The 26,078-nt window shown below is 35.4% G+C and overlaps 1 protein-coding gene across 1 annotated transcript in view; it reads right to left on the bottom strand.

Moving 5' to 3' along the window:
* The window catches only part of kif5aa (kinesin family member 5A, a), an 85,835-nt gene that overhangs the window by 4,049 nt on the left and 55,708 nt on the right, over window positions 1-26,078 (bottom strand). The window contains exons 15-27 of the mRNA XM_062057693.1: window positions 22,215-22,403; window positions 22,037-22,154; window positions 20,888-20,949; window positions 12,634-12,734; window positions 12,095-12,196; window positions 10,917-10,977; window positions 10,777-10,848; window positions 9,057-9,161; window positions 8,763-8,979; window positions 7,945-8,122; window positions 6,132-6,211; window positions 5,026-5,065; window positions 3,566-3,651 (exon numbers count right to left, since the gene is read on the bottom strand). Coding sequence (XP_061913677.1) covers window positions 3,573-3,651; window positions 5,026-5,065; window positions 6,132-6,211; window positions 7,945-8,122; window positions 8,763-8,979; window positions 9,057-9,161; window positions 10,777-10,848; window positions 10,917-10,977; window positions 12,095-12,196; window positions 12,634-12,734; window positions 20,888-20,949; window positions 22,037-22,154; window positions 22,215-22,403 — 1,404 coding nt within the window. The 3' untranslated portion in view covers window positions 3,566-3,572. The remainder of the gene's footprint in view (window positions 1-3,565; window positions 3,652-5,025; window positions 5,066-6,131; window positions 6,212-7,944; window positions 8,123-8,762; window positions 8,980-9,056; window positions 9,162-10,776; window positions 10,849-10,916; window positions 10,978-12,094; window positions 12,197-12,633; window positions 12,735-20,887; window positions 20,950-22,036; window positions 22,155-22,214; window positions 22,404-26,078) is intronic.

Genomic DNA, 26,078 nt, shown 5'->3' with positions numbered 1-26,078 from the left:
TTTTACATAAAGTTTCAATGTCACTAGTCAATATCACAGTCACTTCCTATTTGTAGTTGTAGACTGGGGTCCGCACTTTGAACCAAGATCTGTTAAGCTTTCCTACGCTTTGATACGCTCTCAGCGCTTTATTCCATTCTTGACAGAGCGCCGAATTTTTTTAAACCGTTTAAAATTTTTTGGCGAACTTGCCGCATGTCCTGCTTCACTACAAGCTTTCCCACGATCCATTACGACCCTCACGCTTTAATCACGCTTTGTTACGCTTTAACGCCGCTTTGCATGCCGCTTTAAAGCGCCGTCAAAGCGCCGTTGGTGTGAACCTAGCATAAAGAAATACACTCTATACATTGCTAATGTGGTAAATGACTATTCTAGCTGCAAATGTTTCGTTTTTGGTGCAATATCTACATAGGTGTATAGAGGCCCATTTCCAGCAACTATCACTCCAGTGTTCTAATGGTACAATGTGTTTGCTCATTGGCTCAGAAGGCTAATTGATGATTAGAAAACCCTTGTGCAATCATGTTCACACATCTGAAAACAGTTTAACTCGTTACAGAAGCTACAAAACAGACCTTCCTTTGAGCAGATTGAGTTTCTGGAGCATCACATTTGTGGGGTCAATTAAACGCTCAAAATGGCCAGAAAAAGAGAACTTTCATCTGAAACTCGACAGTCTATTCTTGTTCTTAGAAATGAAGGCTATTCCACAAAATTGTTTGGGTGACCCCAAACTTTTGAACGGTAGTCTATATATATATATATATATGTATATATATATATATATATATATATATATATATATATATATATATATATATATATATATATATATATATATATATATATATATATATATATATATATATATATATATATATATATATATATATATATATATATATATACAGTATATATATATATATACACTTATATGTATATATATATACATATATATGTCTATATATGTATATGTCTATATATGTATATGTTAATGTATATGTATATACAGATATACATATAAATGTGTATATATATACATATATATATATACATACACATATATGTATATGTATATATATATATGTATGTATGTGTATATATATATACATATATATATATATACAGTATATATATATATATATATATATATATATATATATATATATATATATACAGTATATATATATATATATATATATATATATACATATATATGTATATACATACATATTAATGTATATGTATATACAGATATACATATACATGTGTATGTATACATATATATATATATATATATATATATATATATATATATATATATATATATATATATATATATATATATATATATATATATATATATATATATATATATATATATACATATATACATATATGTGTGTATATATATACACATTTATATGTATGTCTGTATATACATATACATTAATATGTATATGTACATACATATATATGTATATGTCCATATTTACATCTATTTATAGACATATACATATATGTAAATATATACATATACATATATATGTATATGCATATATATTTATAGATACATATTAATGTATATGTAAATACAGATATACATATATATGTGTATATACAGTTTATATATATATATATATATATATATATATATATATATATATATACAAATATATGTATATATATATGTAAATATAGACATATACATATATATGGATAAACATATATGTATACATACATACTAATGTATATGTATATACAGATATACATATAAATGTGTATATATACATATATATATACACATATACTGTATGTATATATATGTATGTATATATATATATATATATATATATATATATATATATATATATATATATATATATATATATATATATATATATATATATATATATATATATATATATATATATATATATATATATATATATATATATATATATATATATATATATATATGTACATATATATACATACATATATATGGATAAACATATACATATATATGTATACATACATATTAATGTATATGTATATACAGATATACATATAAATGTGTATATATACATATATATATATATATATATACTGTATGTATATATATATGTATGTATATATATATATATATATATATATACTGTATGTATATATATGTATGTATGTATATATATATATATATATACATATACATATATATATATATATATATATATATATATATAGTATATATATATATATATATATATATATATATATATATATATATATATATATATATATATATATATATATATATATATATATATATATATATATATATATATATATATATATATATATACCTGTATATATATATATATATATATATATATATATATATATATATATATATATATATATATATATATATATATATATATATATATATATATATATATATATATATAAATATACATATATTCATACATATATATGTGTGTGTGTGTGTATATATACACATATATATACATCGATACACATATACTTTCCTAACTACCATTGTTCTGTTTGGCTGATTTCATTTGGAACATTCCACACGACTAAAAAAAGACAAGTATGTAAGATTCCTGCTGACATGGTATCATAGTAATATCGGTGTAGACCAGGGGGTGTCCGATGTACGGTTCAGGCCCATGAAGTGGTTTAATTTAGCCTGCGTGATGAGTTTGCTAACTGTAAAAATAAGCTGCAATTGTTTTGGTGAAGGAAACTGCTGTTCCTAACGTGTCCACTGGATGTCGCATGTCAAGCAAGTGTTAGTTAGGCCTGACACTGTTCAAGGACGACGTGTCAGCTGACTTCAAGCGCCCTCCCGATTGGCTGCAGCGACTTGGTGCGATCAATCAGCGGCAGATGGCGGCAGACTGATGCAGTAGCGACACGCAAAAGCTCTCTTTGTAAACGATCCAGTCAACGGATCAAATAAGGAAACGGTAAGATGCCAACACTCCAGTCAGCATAATTTTTGTAGTTTGTTGAAAGTGCGATGCACACCCTGAACTCCATTGTAAAAATGTTTCTTTCTACATTTGCTATTTGTTCTTTTTTATTTCATCTGCCATACTTCTTTTTCTTCTTCTTGTTTAATGGCGGGGGCACTCCACGTCAAAGGTGCATTACTGCCACCTACTGCATTGGAGTGGCAACCCTCCCTCACATACACACCTAAAAGTATGCCTTCCCATACTAACTTCCATTCCATAAACCTGTCTCTTCTCCAAACTTCACCAAAATGTTCTGTTTTTCGCCAAGAAGATAATATTTCACATGCACATCATCAGAATGTGCGTGTCCTATAATTGGCCAAAGTAAAACAAAGAAAACAATCTGAATTGCTTACTTATCTTGCCATGATTGTACCAGCCCAGCCCACTAGCAATAGTCTTTCCTCCATGTGGCCCCTGACCTAAAACCGCTTGGACACCCCTGGTATATACTGTACCACTATCCAATATCAGCATGGTATCAGAAGTTGAAAGGGGGACAGTATCAGTGTTCACACCTTGGTATTAACTGGCAGCTGTCTCCTGCTGGACCATGAAGGGTCTCTTGGAGTCGTCCACCTCGCTGCCACAGTGCACATCACTCCTGTTCATAACACACACTCATGTATCTACACCTGTTCATAACATACACTCATATATCTACACCTGTTCATAACATACACTCATGTATCTACACCTGTTCATAACATACACTCATGTACCTACACCTGTTCATAACATACACTCATGTATCTACACCTGTTCATAACATACACTCATGTACCTACACCTGTTCATAACATACACTCATGTATCTACACCTGTTCATAACATACACTCATGTACCTACACCTGTTCATAACATACACTCATGTATCTACACCTGTTCATAACATACACTCATGTATCTACACCTGTTCATAACATACACTCATGTACCTACACCTGTTCATAACATACACTCATGTATCTACACCTGTTCATAACATACACTCATGTATCTACACCTGTTCATAACATACACTCATGTATCTACACCTGTTCATAACATACACTCATGTACCTACACCTGTTCATAACACACATTCATGTATCTACACCTGTTTATAACACACATTCATGCATCTACACCGGTTCATAACACACATTCATGTATCTACACCTGTTCATAACATACACTCATGTATCTACACCTGTTCATAACATACACTCATGTACCTACACCTGTTCATAACACACATTCATGTATCTACACCTGTTTATAACACACATTCATGCATCTACACCGGTTCATAACACACATTCATGTATCAACACCTGTTCAAAGCACACACTCATGTATCTACTCCTGTTCATAACACACATTCATGTATCTACACCTGTTCATAACACACATTCATGTATCTACACCTGTTCATAACACACATTCATGCATCTACACCTGTACATAACACACATTCATGCATCTACTCCTGTTCATAACACACATTCATGTATCTACACCTGTTCATAACACACATTCATGTATCTACACCTGTTCATAACACACATTCATGCATCTACACCTGTTCATAACACACATTCATGCATCTACACCTGTTTATAACACACATTCATGTATCTACTCCTGTTCATAACACACACTCATGTATCTACAGCTGTTCATAACACACATTCATGTATCTACACCTATTCATAACACACATTCATGTATCTATACCTGTTCATAACACACATTAAGGTATCTACACAATCTACACTTGTTCATAACACACATTCATGTATCTACACAATCTACACTTGTTCATAACACACATTCATGCATCTACACAATCTACACTTGTTCATAATACACATTCATGTATCTACACAATCTACACCTGTTCATAACACACATTCATGAATCTACACACTCTACACTTGTTCATAACACACATTCATGCATCTACACAATCTACACTTGTGTCTACCTGCTCACCTGTTGTCATTGATGTCTCGTGTGTCACTGACGCTGTTTCCTGTTGGCAACCACAAAGTAGGAAGTTGTCTTTTACGAATACTCGCATCGGATAATATTCACATGTAGTACAAAGTACAAAAGCAGTGAAGTTGTCACATTGTGTAAATGGTAAATAAAAAGAGAATACAACACATTATTTTCAACTAATATTCAATTGAATAGACTGCAAAGACAAGATGTCTAATAAATGTGGACTCGTCAGACCACAGAACACTTTTCGACTTTGCATCAGTCCATCTTAGATGAGCTCGGGCCCAACAAAGTGTTTCTGGGTGTTGTTGATAAATGGCTTTGGCTTTGCATAGTAGAGTTTTAACTTGCACTTACAGATGTAGCGACCAACTGTAGTTACTGACAGTGGTTTTCTGAAGTGTTCCTGAGCCCATGTGGTGATATTCTTTACAGGCTTTTTAATGCAGTATCGCCTGAGGGATCCAAGGTGCGTAATATCATGGCTTACGTGCAGTGATTTCTCCAGATTCTCTAAACCTTTTGATGATATTACCGAGCTTAGATGGTGAAATCCCTAAATTCCTTGCAATAGCTGCTTGAGAAATGTTGTTCTTAAACAATTTGCTCAGGCATTTGTTGACAAAGTGGTGACCCTCGCCCCAGCCTTGTTTGTGAATGACTAAGCATTTCATGGAAGCTGCTTTTGTACCCAATCATGGCACCCACCTGTTCCCAATTAGCCTGTTCACCTGTGGGATGTTCCAAATAAGTCTTTGATGAGCATTCCTCAACTTTTTCACTCTCTTTTGCCACTTGTGCCAGCTTTTTGGAAACATGTTGCAGGCATCAAATTCCAATTGAGTTAATATTTGCAAAAAATAACAGTTTCTCAGTGTAAACATGAAATATCTTGTCTTTGCAGTCTATTCAATTGTATATAAGTTGAAAAGGATTTGCAAATCATTGTATTCTCTTTTTATTTACCATTTACACAACGTGACAACTTCACTGCTTTTGGGGTTTGTATATGTATACGCAAGATATTGATCATGTATTAGTGTAACATGTATGATATTGATCATGTACATAAGTAACATTTGATGCATGCTCACCATTGTCAATGTTTAGTGGGAAGGACTCCAGGATGTCTCCATTGTATCTAGCAGCTCTGTAGCCCAGCGCTGTAGAAACTCTAACCAACGACACCATTGGACACGTTAGACATGACAGAGGAATACACAGGGACTAAAAGTCTGGACAGAGTTGGGACTAAAAGGGACAAAGGTTGTTTACGTGTTGGTCTGGACAGAGTTGGGACTAAAAGGGACAAAGCTTGTTTAGGTGTTGGTCTGGACATAGTTGGGACTAAAAGGGACAATGGTTGTTTTAGGTGTTGATCTGAACAGAGTTGGGACTAAAAGGAACAAAGGTTGTTTACGTGTTGGTCTGGACAGAGTTGGGACTAAAAGGGATGAAGGTTGTTTACGTGTTGGTCTGGACAGAGTTGGGACTAAAAGGGACAAAGGTTGTTTACGTGTTGGTCTGGACAGAGTTGGGACTAAAAGGGACAAAGGTTGTTTACGTGTTGGTCTGGACAGAGTTGGGACTAAAAGGACAAAGGTTGTTTACGTGTTGGTCTGGACAGAGTTCGGACTAAAAGGGACAAAGGTTGTTTACGTGTTGGTCTGGACAGAGTTGGGACTAAAAGAGACAAAGGTTGTTTACGTGTTGGACTGGACAGAGTTGGGACTAAAAGGGACAAAGGTTGTTTACGTGTTGGTCTGGACAGAGTTGGGACTAAAGGGGACAAAGGTTGTTTACGTGTTGGTCTGAACAGTGTTGGAACTAAAAGGGATAAAGGTTCTATACGTGTTGGTCTGGACAGAGTTGGGACTAAAAGGGACAAAGGTTGTTTACGTGTTGGTCTGGACAGAGTTGGGACTAAAAGAGACAAAGGTTGTTTATGTGTTGGTCTGGACAGAGTTGGGACTAAAAGGGACAAAGCTTGTTTACGTGTTGGTCTGGACAGAGTTGGGACTAAAAGGGACAAAGGTTGTTTACGTGTTGGTCTGGACAGAGTTGGGACTAAAAGGGACAAAGGTTGTTTACGTGTTGGTCTGGACAGAGTTCGGACTAAAAGGGACAAAGGTTGTTTACGTGTTAGTCTGGACAGAGTTGAGACTAAAAGGGACAAAGGTTGTTTACGTGTTGGTCTGGACAGAGTTGGGACTAAAAGAGACAAAGGTTGTTTACGTGTTGGTCTGGACAGAGTTGGGACTAAAAGGGACAAAGGTTGTTTACGTGTTGGTCTGGACAGAGTTGGGACTAAAAGGGACAAAGGTTGTTTACGTTTTGGTCTGGACAGAGTTGGGACTAAAAGGGACAAAGGTTGTTTACGTGTTGGTCTGAACAGAGTTGGGACTAAAAGGGACAAAGGTTGTTTACGTGTTGGTCTGGACAGAGTTGGGACTAAAAGGGACAAAGGTTGTTTACGTGTTGGTCTGAACAGTGTTGGAACTAAAAAGGATAAAGGTTGTTTACGTGTTGGTCTGGACAGAGTTGGGATTAAAAGGGACAGAGGTTGTTTACGTGTTGGTCTGGACAGAGTTGGGACTAAAAGAGACAAAGGTTGTTTATGTGTTGGTCTGGACAGAGTTGGGACTAAAAGGGACAAAGGTTGTTTATGTGTTGGTCTGGACAGAGTTGGGACTAAAAGGGACAAAGGTTGTTTAGGTGTTGGTCTGGACAGAGTTGGAACTAAAAGGGACAAAGGTTGTTTACGTGTTGGTCTGGACAGAGTTGGGACTAAAAGGGACAAAGCTTGTTTACGTGTTGGTCTGGACAGAGTTGGGACTAAAAGGGACAAAGGTTGTTTAGGTGTTGGTCTGGACAGAGTTGGGACTAAAAGGGACCAAGGTTGTTTACGTGTTGGTCTGGACAGAGTTGGGGTTGGAGTTGACGCCGGCGGCGCTAGGCGGTGGCGTCATGTTGCTCTGGAAGACGGCGTTGCTGAAGGTGTTGGCATGCTCAGTGGCTCGGATGTAGGAGTAGAAGGGGTTGCTGGGAGAGCACACAGGAAGTTGCTTGGGCCTCACGGGCTTGGCTGAGGACGAGGACACAAGAGGACAGTTGGAACATCGTACACTTCGTGGACAATTTGAGAATATTTGTCAACCGTTACAACCATCAAAGAAAGTATTAGAGTTGTCGTAAAGATATAAGGCAGTTTACGATCTTTACCCGAAAGTAGCATGTTTATATTAGTAAACTGAAGAAGTTTTGAAGTCTTGTGTTGCCAAATCACACACATTTACGTACACAAAGAAATACATTTAGGACAAGTTTACAATCTTGAACAGAAGTAGCATAATTAGGTCTTTTTGTGAAGTTACCTGGTGGTTACTTGGTTGTTACCTGGTTATTTGGTTGTTACCTGGTTATTTGGTGGTTACCTGGTTAATTGGCTGTTACCTGGTGGCTACCTGGTTGTTATCTGGTTATTTGGTTGTTACCTGGTTATTTGGTTGATACCTGGTTGTTATTTGGTTGTTACCTGGTTGTTACCTGCTTGTTACCTGCTTGTTATGTGGTTTTTAACTGGTTGTTATGTGGTTGTTACCTGGTTGTTACCTGGTTGTTACCTAGTTGTATTAGAAAGCAACAAAGACCATTTCGAGCTAACCTTCGACTGACAATGTTTGTTACAAATATTTGCAGGAATGGAGGCGGGGCCAAAGTCGTACCGATCTGCGCGGCGTGAGGGCGCCTGAGCGCGTTCTTGGCCCTCATGGCGTCCTTGATGCGGTCCACTTCCTGCTGGTAGCGGCGGCGGTCCATCATTGCGCCCTCCTTGGCGTCCCTCAGTGCAGTCTCCAGGGCCTTAACTCTCTCAGCAGTAGACCGAAGACGTTTCTCCAACTTCGGAAGCTCACAGCGCAGGTCTGCATTGTCACGAACCAGCTGCAGGCGACACAGCGGCCATGTTGGGCGCTAACGTGAACACGCCACAATCCCAGCCTCCATCTTCTCCTCCTCACCTGTTTGTGAACCTTTGTAAGTTGGTCCAAGTTGTTCTCCAGAAAGGAGATCTTCTGCTTCTGGGTGCAAGACCCCCCACTATCATCAGGTTCCATTTCGGAACTCTGTGGGCACAAAACATCACTCAAACTCTTGACTTTCACTCAAACTCTTGACTTGTTCTACAGTCCACTGACCACAACATTAGAAACACAAGAACATCACTAAAAACTCTTGACTTGTTCTACAGTCCACTGGCTACTACATTAGGAACACAAGAACATCACTCAAACTCTTGACTTGTTCTACAGTCTATGGGACACAATATTAGGAACACAAGAACATCACTCAAACTCTTGACTTGTTCTACAGTCCACTGGCCACAACATTAGGAACACAAGAACATCACTCAAACTCTTGACTTGTTCTACAGTCCACTGGCCACAACATTAGGAACACAAGAACATCACTAAAAACTCTTGACTTGTTCTACAGTCCACTGGCCACAACATTAGGAACACAAGAACATCACTCAAACTCTTGACTTGTTCTACAGTTCACTGGCCACAACATTAGGAACACAAGAATAACCCTCAAACCCTTGACTTGTTCTACAGTCCACTGACTACAACATTAGGAACACAAGAACATCACTCAAACTCTTGACTTGTGCTACAGTCCACTGGCTACTACATTAGGAACACAAGAACATCACTCAACCTCTTGACTTGTGCTACACTCCACTGGCCACAATATTAGGAACACAAGAACATCACTCAAACTCTTGACTTGTTCTACAGCCTACGGGCCACAATATTAGGAACACAAGAACATCACTCAAACTCTTGACTTGTTCTACAGTCCACTGGCCACAACATTAGGAACACAAGAACATCACTCAAACTCTTGACTTGTTCTACAGTCCACTGGCTACAACAATAGGAACACAAGAACATCACTCAAACTCTTGACTTGTCCTACAGTCCACAGGCCACAACATTAGGAACACAAGAACATCACTCAAACTCTTGACTTGTTCTAAAGTCCACTGGGCACAACATTAGGAACACAAGAACATCACTCAAACTCTTGACTTGTTCTAAAGTCCACTGGCCACAACATTAGGAACACAAGAACATCACTCAAACTTTTGACTTGTTCTACACTTCACTGGCCACAACATTAGGAACACAAGAACATCACTCAAACTCTTGACTTGTTCTACACTTCACTGGCCACAACATTAGGAACACAAGAACATCACTCAAACTCTTGACTTGTTGTACACTCTACTGGCCACAACATTAGGAACACAAGAACCTCACTCAAACTCTTGACTTGTTTACACTCCACTGGTCCATTTGTGGCTTGGAGCTAAAGATTTTAACCACCCGCCCGCAACAAATCCTATAAACACTAAAACTAAAATAAATATTATATGACTTATTTTTAATACTTTTATAAGTGGGACCCTTTTGGGTCCCTGAGAATTTTAGTGGGATTTTCTTTTTAAACTGTCATTGCTGAAAAAATAATAATCAATGTTGTTATGAATTATTGAAAATATTAAAAACATCAAAGTTAATAATGAAAAAATAAAAGAATACAAACTAAAGACGATAGATCTGCAGATGATCAATATTGTTATGAATGATGGACTTATTAAAGGCTCCACTTCATGTTGTTATGAATGATGGACTTATTAAAGGCTCCACTTCATGTCGTGTCTGTGAGACCTACTTTTTTAACCCGCGACGTGAGGTCTTGAACAAACAGCTTGCGCAGGTTGTGGAGGGTCTGGAGCTCGCGGGCCTGGTGGGGTGTGACAGCACAACAGTTATAGTTGGTACAGACGGTACTCAGTCCTGATGTTTACTCACCACCGTCTCCTCCAGACCCTTCAGGTCCTGTTTGGTCTGCTCATGGCGCTCGTGCAGGAACCTACACAAGAACGCCATCGTGAGGATGCACGAGATGATGTCATACGATGTCATACGATGTCATATAATGTCATATACTGTCATACAATGTCATACGATGTTATATGATGTCATATAATGTCATATGATGTCATACGATGTCATATGATGTTATATACTGTCATACAATGTCATACGATCTTATATGATTTCATATAATGTCATATGATGGCATATAATGTCATATACTGTCATACAATTTCATACGATGTTATATGATGTCATATAATGTCATACGATGTCATATAATGTCATAAGATGTCATATGCCATATACTGTCATATGATGTCATATGATGCTATATGATGTCATATAATGTCATATGATTTCTTATGTCATATGTCATATGATGTCATACAATGTCATATGATGCCGTATGTCATATGTTGTCATATGATGCCATATGTCATATGATGTCATATGTCATATGATGTCATGTCATATAATGTCATATGTCATAATGTCATATATTATGTCATACAATGCCATATGGTGTCATACAATGTCATATGATGCATATGTCATATGATGTCATGTCATATGATGTCATATGACGTCATATGTCATATGGTGTCATACGATGTCATATGATGGCATACAATGTCATATGTCATATGATGTCATACAATGTCATATGATGCCATATGTCATATGATGTCATAAGTCATATGATGTCATATAATGTCATAATGTCATATGATGTCATATGATGTCATATGATGTCATACAATGTCATATTATGTCATACAATGTCATATGATGCCATATGTCATATGATGTCATATGACGTCATATAATGTCATATGATGTCATACGATGTCCTATGATGGCATACGATGTCATATAATGTCATAGGATGTCATACGATGTCATATAATCTCATATGATGTTATATAATGTCTTATACATCATACAATGTCATATGATGTCATACAATGTCATACGATGTTTTTGATGTCTTAATGTCATACAATGTCATATGTCATATAATGTCATATGACGTCATATGTCATATGTCATATGATGTCATATGATGTCATATGATGTCATACGATGTTGGATGATGAGAGTTTGCTTACGAGAGTTCCTCCAGGCGCTCGCTCTTGGTGCTGTCTTGACTTTTCAGACGTTCAAAGTCGGAGCGAACCTGCGCCAACTCCAACTCCATCTTGGAGTTACGACTACAAACATGAAATATAATAAATAAATATGACTCCATCTTGGAGTTAAAGACTACAAACATGAAATATAATAAATAAATATGACTCTATCTTGGAGTTACAACTACAAACATGAAATATAATAAATACATATGACTCCATCTTGGAGTTAAAGACTACAAACATGAAATATAATACATAAATATGACTCCATCTTGGAGTTACGACTACAAACATGAAATATAATAAATAAATATGACTCCATTTTAGAGTTAAAGACTACAAACATGAAATATGATAAATAAATATGACTCCATCTTGGAGTTAAAGACATGAAATATAATAAATAAATATGACTCCATCTTGGAGTTAAAGACATGAAATATAATAAATAAATATGACTCCATCTTGGAGTTAAAGACATGAAATATAATAAATAAATATATATAGTTACACACTCGGTGAGTTCGTCGATCAGCCTCTGCTTCTCGTTGATTTCATCGCGCAGACGAGCGAGCTGCTTGTGATGAAGGCCGCGATGAGACTCCCCTCGGATCTTCTGCACCATGAAACACAACATCCAACATTATTACATCATCAATAACATGTAGACACACTAAGTAAATATAAACACCGGTATCAATATTTGTATGGTCAGTGAATTTATTCATTTGTTTTTTCATTTGAAACAACTTTTTTTTTTAAATGAAGAACATATTGCTTTTCTTATTGTAAATATATACATATACACACAAACATATATACATATCTATATACACATACACATATACATACATTTATATGTATATATATATACTGTATATATATATATATATATATATATACTGTATATACAGTATATATATATATATATATATATATAGTATATATATATACATACATACATACATACATCATGTGTGTATATATATACATATACACATACACACACACACATATGTTTATATATATATATATATATATGTATATATATGTATATATATATACACACACACACAAAGTCACACACACACACACTCACACACCAGCATACATGTGATTTAGCAGGTTAAAATATAAAATATATATATATATATTTTAGACCAATGGCACTTCACAATAAAAGTACATCCGGTCTAACTAAATAACAAAATGAAAAATGTCTTACATTACGATCATGCTGTGTCAAAGATGTTTTGTAATATAATATGTGATATTTCTACCCGAACAAAGATGTTTTGTATTGTAATCTGTGATGTTTCTACCAAAACAAAGATGTTTTGTAAAGTAATCTGTGATATTTCTACCGGAACAAAGATGTTTTGTAAAGTAATCTGTGATATTTCTACCGGAACAAAGATGTTTTGTAATGTAATATGTGATATTTCTACCGGAACAAAGATGTTTTGTAATGTAATATGTGATATTTCTACCCGAACAAATATGTTTTGTAATGTAATCTGTGATGTTTCTACCAAAACAAAGATGTTTTGTAAAGTAATCTGTGATATTTCTACCGGAACAAAGATGTTTTGTAAAGTAATCTGTGATATTTCTACCGGAACAAAGATGTTTTGTAATGTAATATGTGATATTTCTACCCGAACAAAGATGTTTTGTAATATAATCTGTGATATTTCTACCCAAACAAAGATGTTTTGTAATGTAATCTGTGATATTTCTACCAAACAAAGATGTTTTGTAATGTAATCTGTGATATTTCTACCTGAACAAAGATGTTTTGTAATGTAATCTGTGATATTTCTACCCGAACAAAGATGTTTTGTAATGTAATCTGTGATATTTCTACCCAAACAAAGATGTTTTGTAATGTAATCTGTGATATTTATACCCAAACAAAGATGTTTTGTAATGTAATCTGTGATATTTCTACCCAAACAAAGATTTTTTGTAACGTAATCTGTGATATTTCTACCCGAACAAAGATGTTTTGTAATGTAATCTGTGATATTTCTACCCAAACAAAGATGTTTTGTAATGTAATCTGTGATATTTCTACCCGAACAAAGATGTTTTGTAATGTAATCTGTGATATTTCTACCCGAACAAAGCAGCGGAGTCAAGTGCTAGCGGTGACCGCCAATGGAGACGACATAAGCGGTGCGAGCGGAAGCAGAAGCGGGGATGCCGAGCTGGGCTAACAACAAAGAGAAAAGCTAACCAAAGAAGCATGGAGTCTCCGGGTAAGAAGCCATTTAAACTAGAACTAGCCGGCGTCAGGCTGGATAATCCCGGCACACATAGCAATTCTCTTAGAATAAAACACAACTCACATAATGTTTTTTCTTTTGTGACCGTGTCAGAGGCAGACATACATTGTACTGAGGTAGCTAACTATGACGCGTTCAGTTTATCGCAAAATCAAGCAAACAATCTGAATATTCCCGTCGTATCAATTCCTAGATATGGTCGAAACTATTTAAAGTGCAATACGCATAATAAACGCAACATTATTAATATTGCTACATCGGATAATTTCAACAAACAGCCCACTACCTATAATATGGGCTTTTTAAACATAAGATCATTATCTTCCAAAACGTTATTAGTTAATGAAGTCATTAGAGACAACAAACTTGACGTCGTTGGTCTCGCCAAGACCTGGCTCAAACCAGACGATTTTTTTGCGCTAAATGAGGCATCTCCTCCTAACTATACCAATACACATGTTGCCCGACATCTTAAAAGGGGAGGGGGTGTCGCACTAATATACAATGAAAACTATAATCTTACACCTAACCTAAATAATAAATATAACTCGTTTGAGGTGCTCACTTTGAGGTTTGTCACACCGCTGCCTCTCCACCTGGCTGTTATCTACCAACCCCCTGGGCCCTATTCGGACTTCATCAGTGAATTCTCAGAGTTTGTTGCTGATCTAGTGACGCACGCCGACAATATAATCATAATGGGGGACTTTAATATCCATATGAATACCCCATCGGACCCTCCATGCGTGGCGCTCCAGACTATAATTGATAGCTGTGGTCTTACACAAATAATAAATGAACCCACGCATCGCAACGGTAATACGATAGATCTAGTGCTTGTCAGGGGTGTCACCACCTCTAAAGTTACGATACTCCCGTACACTAAAGTAATGTCCGATCATTACCTTATAAAATTCGAAGTTCTGACTCATTGTCAACAAACTAATAATAATAATAATAACTACTATAGCAGCCGCAACATTAATGCTGCCACAACGACGACTCTTACTGACCTACTGCCTTCGGTAATGGCACCATTCCCAAATTATGTGGGCTCTATTGATAACCTCACTAACAACTTTAATGACGCCCTGCGCGACACCATTGATACTGTAGCACCGCTAAAGCTAAAAAGGGCCCCTAAAAGGCGTACCCCATGGTTTACAGAAGAAACTAAAGCCCAGAAATTATCATGTAGAAAGCTGGAACGCAAATGGCGTGCGACTAAACTTGAGGTTTTCCATCAAGCATGGAGTGATAGTTTAATAACTTATAAACGCATGCTTACCTCAGCTAAAGCTAAATATTACTCAAATCTCATCCACCTCAACAAAAATTATCCTAAATTTCTGTTTAGTACAGTAGCATCGCTAACCCAACAAGGGACTCCTCCCAGTAGCTCCACCCACTCAGCAGATGACTTTATGAATTTCTTTAATAAGAAAATTGAAGTCATTAGAAAAGAGATTAAAGACAATGCATCTCAGCTACAACTGGGTTCTATTAACACAGATACGACTGTATATACGACTGATACCGCCCTCCAAAATAGTTTCTCTCTCTTTGATGAAATAACATTGAAGGAATTGTCAAAATGTGTAAATGGGACAAAACAAACAACATGTTTACTTGACCCAATTCCTGGGAAACTTATCAAGGAGCTTTTTGTATTATTAGGTCCATCAGTGTTAAATATTATAAACTTATCACTTTCCTCTGGTACTGTTCCCCTAGCATTCAAAAAAGCGGTTATTCATCCTCTACTCAAAAGACCTAACCTCGATCCTGACCTCATGGTGAACTACCGGCCGGTGTCCCACCTTCCGTTTATCTCGATAATCCTCGAAAAAATTGTAGCACAGCAGCTAAATGAACACTTAGCGTCTAACAATCTCTGTGAACCTTTTCAGTCCGGTTTCAGGGCAAATCACTCTACGGAGACAGCCCTCGCAAAAATGACTAATGATCTATTGCTAACGATGGATTCTGATGCTTCATCTATGTTGCTGCTTCTTGATCTTAGCGCCGCTTTCGATACTGTTGATCATAATATTTTATTAGAGCGTATCAAAACGCGTATTGGGATGACAGACTTAGCCTTGTCTTGGTTTAACTCTTATCTTACTGACAGGATGCAGTGTGTCTCCCATAACAATGTGACCTCGGACTATGTTAAGGTAACGTGCGGAGTTCCCCAGGGTTCGGTTCTTGGCCCTGCACTCTTTAGTATTTACATGCTGCCGCTAGGTGACATCATACGCAAATACGGTGTTAGCTTTCACTGTTATGCTGATGACACCCAACTCTACATGCCCCTAAAGCTGACCAACACGCCGGATTGTAGTCAGCTGGAGGCGTGTCTTAATGAAATTAAACAATGGATGTCCGCTAACTTTTTGCAACTCAACGCTAAGAAAACGGAAATGCTGATTATCGGTCCTGCTCAACACCGACATCTATTTAATAATACCACCTTAACATTTGACAACCAAACAATTAAACAAGGCGACTCGGTAAAGAATCTGGGTATTATCTTCGACCCAACTCTCTCGTTTGAGTCGCACATTAAGAGTGTTACTAAAACGGCCTTCTTTCATCTCCGTAATATCGCTAAAATTCGTCCCATTTTGTCCACAAGCGATGCTGAGATCATTATCCATGCGTTCGTTACATCTCGTCTCGATTACTGTAACGCTTTATTTTCGGGCCTCCCTATGTCTAGCATTAAAAGATTACAGATGGTACAAAATGCGGCTGCTAGACTTTTGACAAAAACAAGAAAGTTTGATCATATTACGCCTATACTGGCTCACTTGCACTGGCTTACTGTGCACCTAAGATGCGACTTTAAGGTTTTACTACTTACGTATAAAATACTACACGTTCAAGCTCCTGCCTATCTTGACGATTGTATTGTACCATATGTCCCGGCAAGAAATCTGCGTTCAAAGAACTCCGGCTTATTAGTGATTCCCAGAGCCCAAAAAAAGTCTGCGGGCTATAGAGCGTTTTCTATTCGGGCTCCAATACTATGGAATGCCCTCCCGGTAAAAGTTAGAGATGCTACCTCAGTAGAAGCATTTAAGTCTCATCTTAAAACTCATTTGTATACTCTAGCCTTTAAATAGACTCCCTTTTTAGACCAGTTGATCTGCCGTTTCTTTTCTTTTCTTTTCTACTCTGCTCCCAACCCGGGGTGGACCGCTAGCCTGTCCATCAGATGGGGACATCTCTACGCTGCTGACCCGTCTCCACTCGGGATGGTTCCTGCTGGCCCCACTATGGACTGGACTTTCGCTGATGTGTTGGACTTTCACAATATTATGTCAGACCCACTCGACATCCATTGCTTTCGGTCTCCCCTAGAGAGGGGGGGGTTACCCACATATGCGGTCCTCTCCAAGGTTTCTCATAGTCATTCACATTGACGTCCCACTGGGGTGAGTTTTCCTTGCCCGTATGTGGGCTCTGTACCGAGGATGTCGTTGTGGCTTGTACAGCCCTTTGAGACACTTGTGATTTAGGGCTATATAAATAAACATTGATTGATTGATTGATTGATGTTTTGTAATGTAATCTGTGATATTTCTACCCGAAGAAAGATGTTTTGTAATGTAATCTGTGATATTTCTACCCAAACAAAGATGTTTTGTAATGTAATCTGTGATATTTCTACCCAAACAAATGTTTTCTGGCAGATTAAAATAACGTGTTTATTCTCTTATGACATATTCAGTTTGATAGTTGTCAAGCAGGATAAATATTACATTTTATTAATAAATACAGAAAGTTAAATCATTGTCATGCAGGGATATGAATACTATTAACTTGTACAAGATGCAATGTCCAGGATATTTATTCAGGTAGAAATAGCACAGATTAAATTAGCAAACATCTTTAACAATAAAAGCATGATCATAACAATCCACATGTTGTGTTATTAATGTGTGAAACATGGAAGTGTAGCTCCTCCTCTTAATACAAGTGCTCCTACAGCAAGAATACAAATTCTGTATTCCTACAAAATGTGGCAAGACACCAACACATTGCAAGTATTTTGATTTGTAATTGTCATTAAAGGCCTACTGAAACCCACTACTACCGACCACGCAGTCTGATAGTTTATATATCAATGATGAAATCTTAACATTATAACACATGCCAATACGGCCGGGTTAACTTATAAAGTGACATTTTAAATTTGCCGCTAAACTTCCGGTTCGAAACGCCTCTGAGGATGACGTATGCGCGTGACGTAGCCCGACGAACACGGGTATGCCTTCCACATTGAAGCCGATACGAAAACGCTCTGTTTTCATTTCATAATTCCACAGTATTCTGGACATCTGTGTTCGTGAATCTGTTTCAATCATGTTCATTGCATTATGGAGAAGGAAGCCAAGCAAGCAAAGAAGAAAGTTGTCGGTGCGAAATGGACGTATTTTTCGAACGTAGTCAGCCACAACAGTACACAGCCGGCGCTTCTTTGTTTACATTCCCGAAAGATGCAGTCAAGATGGAAGAACTCGGATAACAGAGACTCTAACCAGGAGGACTTTTGATTTGGATACACAGACGCCTGTAGAGAACTGGGACAACACAGACTCTTACCAGGATTACTTTGATTTGGATGACAAAGACGCAGACGTGCTACTGTGAGTATGCAGCTTTGGCTTTTTTTTGCGTATGTACGTAACTTTTTTAAAATATATAAGCTTTATGAACCTTGGGTTAGGTGAACGGTCTTTTGGGCTGAGTGATTGTGTGTGTTGATCATGTGTTTGAATTGTATTGGCGTGTTCTATGGAGCTAGGAGCTAGCAGAGGAGCTAGGAGCTAGCATAACACGTACCGTACCGTAAGTGCGCGTCACGTACGTAACTTTTTAAAAATATATAAGCTTTATGAACCTTGGGTTAGGTGAACGGTCTTTTGGGCTGAGTGATTGTGTGTGTTGATCGGGTGTTTGAATTGTATTGGCGTGTTCTATGGAGCTAGGAGCTAGCAGAGGAGCTAGGAGCTAGCATAACAAACACGCAGGTGTTATTATGCAGGATTAATTTGTGGCATATTAAATATAAGCCTGGTTGTGTTGTGGCTAATAGAGTATATATATGTCTTGTGTTTATTTACTGTTGTAGTCATTCCCAGCTGAATATCAGGTACCGTGAGTATGCAGCCTTGGCTGCTAAACATTCGATAACTTGACCGTATGTGCGCGTCACGTACGTAACTTTTTAAAAATATATAAGCTTTATGAACCTTGGGTTAGGTAAACGGTCTTTTGGGCTGAGTGATTGTGTGTGTTGATCAGGTGTTTGAATTGTATTGGCGTGTTCTATGGAGCTAGGAGCTAGCAGAGGAGCTAGGAGCTAGCATAACAAACACGCAGGTGTTTTTATGCAGGATTAATTTGTGGCATATTAAATATAAGCCTGGTTGTGTTGTGGCTAATAGAGTATATATATGTCTTGTGTTTATTTACTGTTGTAGTCATTCCCAGCTGAATATCAGGTCACCCCCGGCTCTCACAGCATCTTCCCTATCTGAATAGCTTCAACTCCCCACTAGTCCTTCACTTGCACTTTACTCATCCACAAATCTTTCATCCTCGCTCAAATTAATGGGGAAATTGTCGCTTTCTCGGTCCGAATCTCTCTCACTTCATGCGGCCATCATTGTAAACAATAGGGAACTTTGCGTATATGTTCAACTGACTACGTCACGCTACTTCCGGTAGGTGCAAGCCTTTTTTTTATCAGATACCAAAAGTTGCAATCTTTATCGTCGTTGTTCTATACTAAATCCTTTCAGCAAAAATATGGCAATATCGCGAAATGATCAAGTATGACACATAGAATAGATCTGCTATCCCCGTTTAAATAAAAAAAATTCATTTCAGTAGGCCTTTAAGAGTGTGTTTATGTCCTTTTTGTGTTAAACTGTTGGGAAAAAAAAACATTTTTAAAAACATTTAATTAAAGTAAACTTCTTGTCCGACCTGTCTGGGTTACACAAAATCAGATCTATCTAAGGAAATATGAAGAGGATGAATAACAAGCGTATAAAAAGGCATAAAGAGCACGCCTCCTGGACTTTGTGATTGTGAGTACTTTAACCTGACATAATTATATGTACTAGTATGTACAAATACTAATATGTATAAATGATAATATTAATGATACTAATATGTATAAATAATAATATTAATGATACTAATACTGTGATTGTGATGTGTGAGTACTCTAACCTGACATATTTATATATCATACAGAGAAATAGGTTCACTCTGTACTTGAAATAGACTTTGTCCATAACAAAAACAACAGAATAATTCAATTTATCCAGGATGTATTCTTGGTGTGCTGCCTCAAGCACAACCCTAATATGTATTTCTTATGAGTACATGAAGTTTTGCAGTACTAAATGAGTACAAGAAATATTGTAGTACTACATTATGTTGAGTGGTGTTGATGTTCTACCTTCACGTTTCCGTCCTCAGTCTCTCCCTTCTCTGCTTCTTTCTCGTCCACCAGAGAATTATCTTGCACAACAACAACACTTTAGTCAATACAAGATATATTCCAAAGTCATAATCATATTTAGCTTACTTACTCTTTTCAACAAATGTGTTTGAATATAAACATAAACATAAACATAAACATAAACATAAACATAAACATAAACATAAATATAAACATAAATATAAACATAAATACAAATATAACTATAAACATAAGTATAAACATTAACAAATATAAATATGAATATAAACACAAACATAAACAAATATAAATACAAACATAAATATAAACATAAATATAAACATACATATACATTTAAATATGAATATACATATAAATATAAACATAAACAGACATATAAACATAAATACAAATGTAAATATAAACAAATATAAATATAAACATAAATATAAACATAAATATACATGTAAATATGAATATACAAATAAATATAAACAAACATATATATAAACATAAAAATAAATATAAACATAAAAATGAATATAAATATACATATAAACATGATTGTAAATTTAAACATAAATATACATTTAAATATGAATATAAAAATAAATATAAACAAAAATAAATATAAACATACAAATAAATATAAACATAAACATGAATATAAATATAAACATAAACATGAATATAAATATAAACATAAATATGAATATAAACATGATTATAAATATAAACATAAAAATGTATTTAAATATGAATATACAAATAAATATAAACAAACATAAATATAAACATACAAATAAATGTAAACATAAACACGACTATAAATATAAACATAAACATGAATATAAGTATAAACATAAACATGAATATAAATATAAATATAAATTTGAATATGAATATAAACATGATTATAAATATAAACATAAATATACATTTAAATATGAATATACAAATAAATATAAACAAACATAAATATAAACCTAAAAATAAATATAAACATAAACATGAATATAATTATGAATATAAATATAAACATAAATATCCATTTAAATATGAATATACAAATAAATATAAACATAAATATTCATCAAATATGAATATGAATATAAAGATGATTGTAAATGTAAGTATGAGCGTTACCTTGGTCCTGCAGCTTGGCCAGTTCCTCACTGAGAGAGTCGTGACTCTCCTCCAACATCCTCTTCTTGTGTTCCACGGTCTGCATGTACTCACTCAGGGAGCGGATCTTGGCTTCGTGCTGCAACCACAGTCCTGGCCTTTAAACTCTGACCTTTGACCTGCCATGGTCCTGTCTCACCTGAGAGATAAGCAGGTGGCAGGAGGACAACTCCCGTCCTGTCTCCTCCATCTTGCGGTGACACTCCAGCTGCATGTTCTCCAGCTGCCGACACCTCTTCACCATGCTCTTCACCTCCGACTTGATCTTGCTGATGTACAGGCGGGCCACCGTGAACTCCTCCTCGATGGCCCCGCTGATCTCCACCGGCTGCCACACACCAATCAATCATTAATCAATCATTAATTAATAATTAATCAATCATTAATGAATCATAAATCAATCATAAATCAATCATTAAATAATCATGAATCAATCATAAATCAATCATAAATCAATGATTAATCAATCATTAATCAATCAACTGTGAACTCCTCCTCGATGTCCCCGTTGATCTCCACCGGCTGCCACACATCAATCAATCATTAATCAATCATTAATTAATCATTAATCAATCATAAATCAATCATAAATCAACCATTAATTAATCATTAATTAATCATTAATCAATCATAAATCAATCATAAACCAATCATAAATCAATCATAAATCAATCATTAATCAATCATAAATCAATCATTAATCAATCAACTGTGAACTCCTCCTCGATGGCCCCGCTGATCTCCACCGGCTGCCACACATCAATCATAAATCAATGAAATATTAATATGTATAAATACTAATATTAATGATACCAATATGTATATGTGCTAATATGTACAAATACTAGTATGTATAAATAATAAGGTGTATAAATAGTAATATGTATAAATACTACTATATATAAATAATAAGGTGTATAAATAGTAATATGTATAAATACTAGTATGTATAAATAATAAGGTGTATAAATAGTAATATGTATAAATACTACTATGTACATATACTAGTATGTATAAATAATAAGGTGTATAAATAGTAATATGTATAAATACTACTATGTATAAATACTAATATGTATAAATATAATATGTATAATAAATAATATTAATGATAATAATGTATAAGTGCTAGTCTGTATAAATACTAAAAATTATAACATTATAATGTTATAATTATAACATTAATATTAGTACAAATAAATAATAATGTGTGTAAATAATAATATGTATAAATAAAATATGTACAAATACTAGTATGTATAAATACTAGTGTGTATAAATAATACGGTGTATAAATAATAATATTTATGATACAAATATGTATCAATACAAGTATGTAAAAATAGTAGTATGTATAAATACTATATGTATAAAAAGTAATATGTATAAATAATAATATGTATGATACTAAAATTTATAAATACTAGTACGTATAAATAATAAGGTGTATAAATACTAATGTTTATGACACTAATATGTATAAATATTAATATGTATAAATACCAAAATGTATAAATAGTAATATGTATAAACACTAGTATGTATGAATACTGGTATGTATAAATACTAAAATGTTTAAATAGTAATATGTATAAATACTAATATGTATAAATACTAGTGTGTATAAATACTGGAATGTATAAATACTAAAATGTTTAAATAATAATATGTATAAATACCAGTATATATAAATACTATTATGTATAAATACTGATATGTATAAATACTAGTATGTATAAATACTGGTATGTATGAATACTAAAATGTTTAAATAGTAATATGTATAAATACTAATATGTATAAATACTATTATGAATAAATAGTAATATGTATAAATACTAGTGTGTATAAATACTGGTATGTATAAGTAGTAGTATGTATAAAAAGTAGTGTTTATAACTAGTAGTATGTATAACTAGTAGTGTGTATAACTAGTAGTGTGTATAACTAAATAAATACATTATAAATGGGTTATACTTGTAAAGCGCTTTTCTACCTTCAAAGTACTCAAAGCGCTTTGACAGTATTTCCACATTCACCCATTCACACACACATTCACACACTGATGGCGGGAGCTGCCATGCAAGGCGCTAACCAGCAGCCATCAGGAGCAAGGGTGAAGTGTCTTGCCCAAGGACACAACGGACGTGACTAGGATGGTAGAAGTAGTATGTACAACTAATAGTGTGTATAACTAGTAATGTGTAAAACTAGTAGTGTGTAAAACTAGTAGTATGTACAGCTAGTAGTGTGTATAATTATTAATATTTATAACTAGTAGTATATACAGCTAGTAGTGTGTATAACTATTAATATTTATAACTAGTAGTATGTACAACTAGTAGTGTGTATAATAATAATAATAATAATAATAATAATAATAATAATAATGAATTGCATTTGTTACGCACTTTACATTTGTTAAAATCTCAAAGTACTACAAAGTATTAAAAATAAAAATACAAAGTAAGAATATATAATAAAAAATTAAAATAGAAATGAATCATGACACACACTAGATAAAACAGAAACATAGATAAAGTAGAAATAAGAGCCTGAAAGCACTGGATAAAAAAACAGATAAGCAAGCACTGCATTTAAAAACAAGAAGGCAGAGAAATTAGATAAAAGCTGTGCTAAAAAGGTGGGTTTTTAGTCCCTTCTTAAAATGGTCGACCGACTGTGGTGCTCTAAGATGGTCGGGGAGAGCGTTCCAAAGTTCGGGAGCGGTCGAGCAGAAAGCCCGGCGGCCCATAGATTGTAACTTTGTCCTGATGGGTTTGAGGAGGTTAGTGTTTGAGGAGCGGAGGCTGCGGGTAGGGGGTTGAGGGGAAACTAGGTCCTTGAGGTAGGAGGGGGCGTTGCCGTAGATGCATTGGTGAGTGAGCAGGTTGATCTTAAATTGGGTCCGGGATGCAATAGGGAGCCAGTGGAGTGATTTGAGGATAGGTGTGATATGATCACGCTTGCGCACTCTCGTCAGGATCCTCGCTGCGCTGTTTTGAATGTACTGGAGCTTTTTGATGCTCTTTTTGGGGACCCTGACGAGGAGTGCGTTGCAGTAATCAAGCCTGGAGGAGATGAAGGCATGGACGAGTCTTTCAGTGTCGGCTGGGGTGAGTGAGGGGCGGAGTCTTGAGATGTTGCGGAGGTGAAAGAAAGAAGTTTTGCGCAGATAGTTGATGTGGGCTTCAAAGTTCAGGTGGGGGTCCATTTTCACTCCCAGGTTGGTCACAACTGGGGAGAGTGGCAGGTCCTGTCCAGAGAAGGTGATGCTGGTTATGGGGCATGTGTTGATCTGGTGTGGGGTGCCTATTTTTATGACCACTGTTTTTGAGCTATTGAGCTGCAGGAAGTTGATGCTCATCCATGCCTTTATCTCCTCCAGGCAGGTGGTGAGAATGGAGAGGGGCGTTGGAAATGAGGGTGAGGTTTGCATTGTTTGCAGGTAGAGCTGTGTATCATCAGCATAGCAATGGAAGGAAATTCCATGCCTGCTGATGATACGGGTGAACAGGGTGGGGCCGAGGACAGATCCCTGGGGTACACCGCAGGTGACAGGCAGAGTGCGCGAATGTGAACCTCCCAGGGAGACATATAACTAGTAGTATGTACAACTAGTAGTGTGTATAGCTAGTAGTGTGTATAACTAGTAGTATGTACAACTAGTAGTGTGTATAGCTAGTAGTGTGTATAACTAGTAGTATGTACAACCAGTAGTATGTACAACTAGTAGTATATAAACTAGTAATATGTATAACGAGTATGATGTAAAACTAGTACTATGTATAACTAGTAGTATTAGTAGTATGTACAACTAGTAGGGTGTATAACTAGTAGTGTGTATAACTAGTAGTATGTACAACCAGTAGTATGTACAACTAGTAGTATATAAACTAGTAATATGTATAACGAGTATGATGTAAAACTAGTAGTATGTATAACTAGTAGTATTAGTAGTATGTACAACTAGTAGGGTGTATAACTAGTAGTGTGTATAACT

Source organism: Entelurus aequoreus, linkage group LG01, assembly GCF_033978785.1.
Source record: "Entelurus aequoreus isolate RoL-2023_Sb linkage group LG01, RoL_Eaeq_v1.1, whole genome shotgun sequence".
NCBI classification, from domain to species: Eukaryota; Metazoa; Chordata; class Actinopteri; order Syngnathiformes; family Syngnathidae; genus Entelurus; species Entelurus aequoreus.
This window is presented reverse-complemented; position numbering and strand designations above follow the sequence as displayed.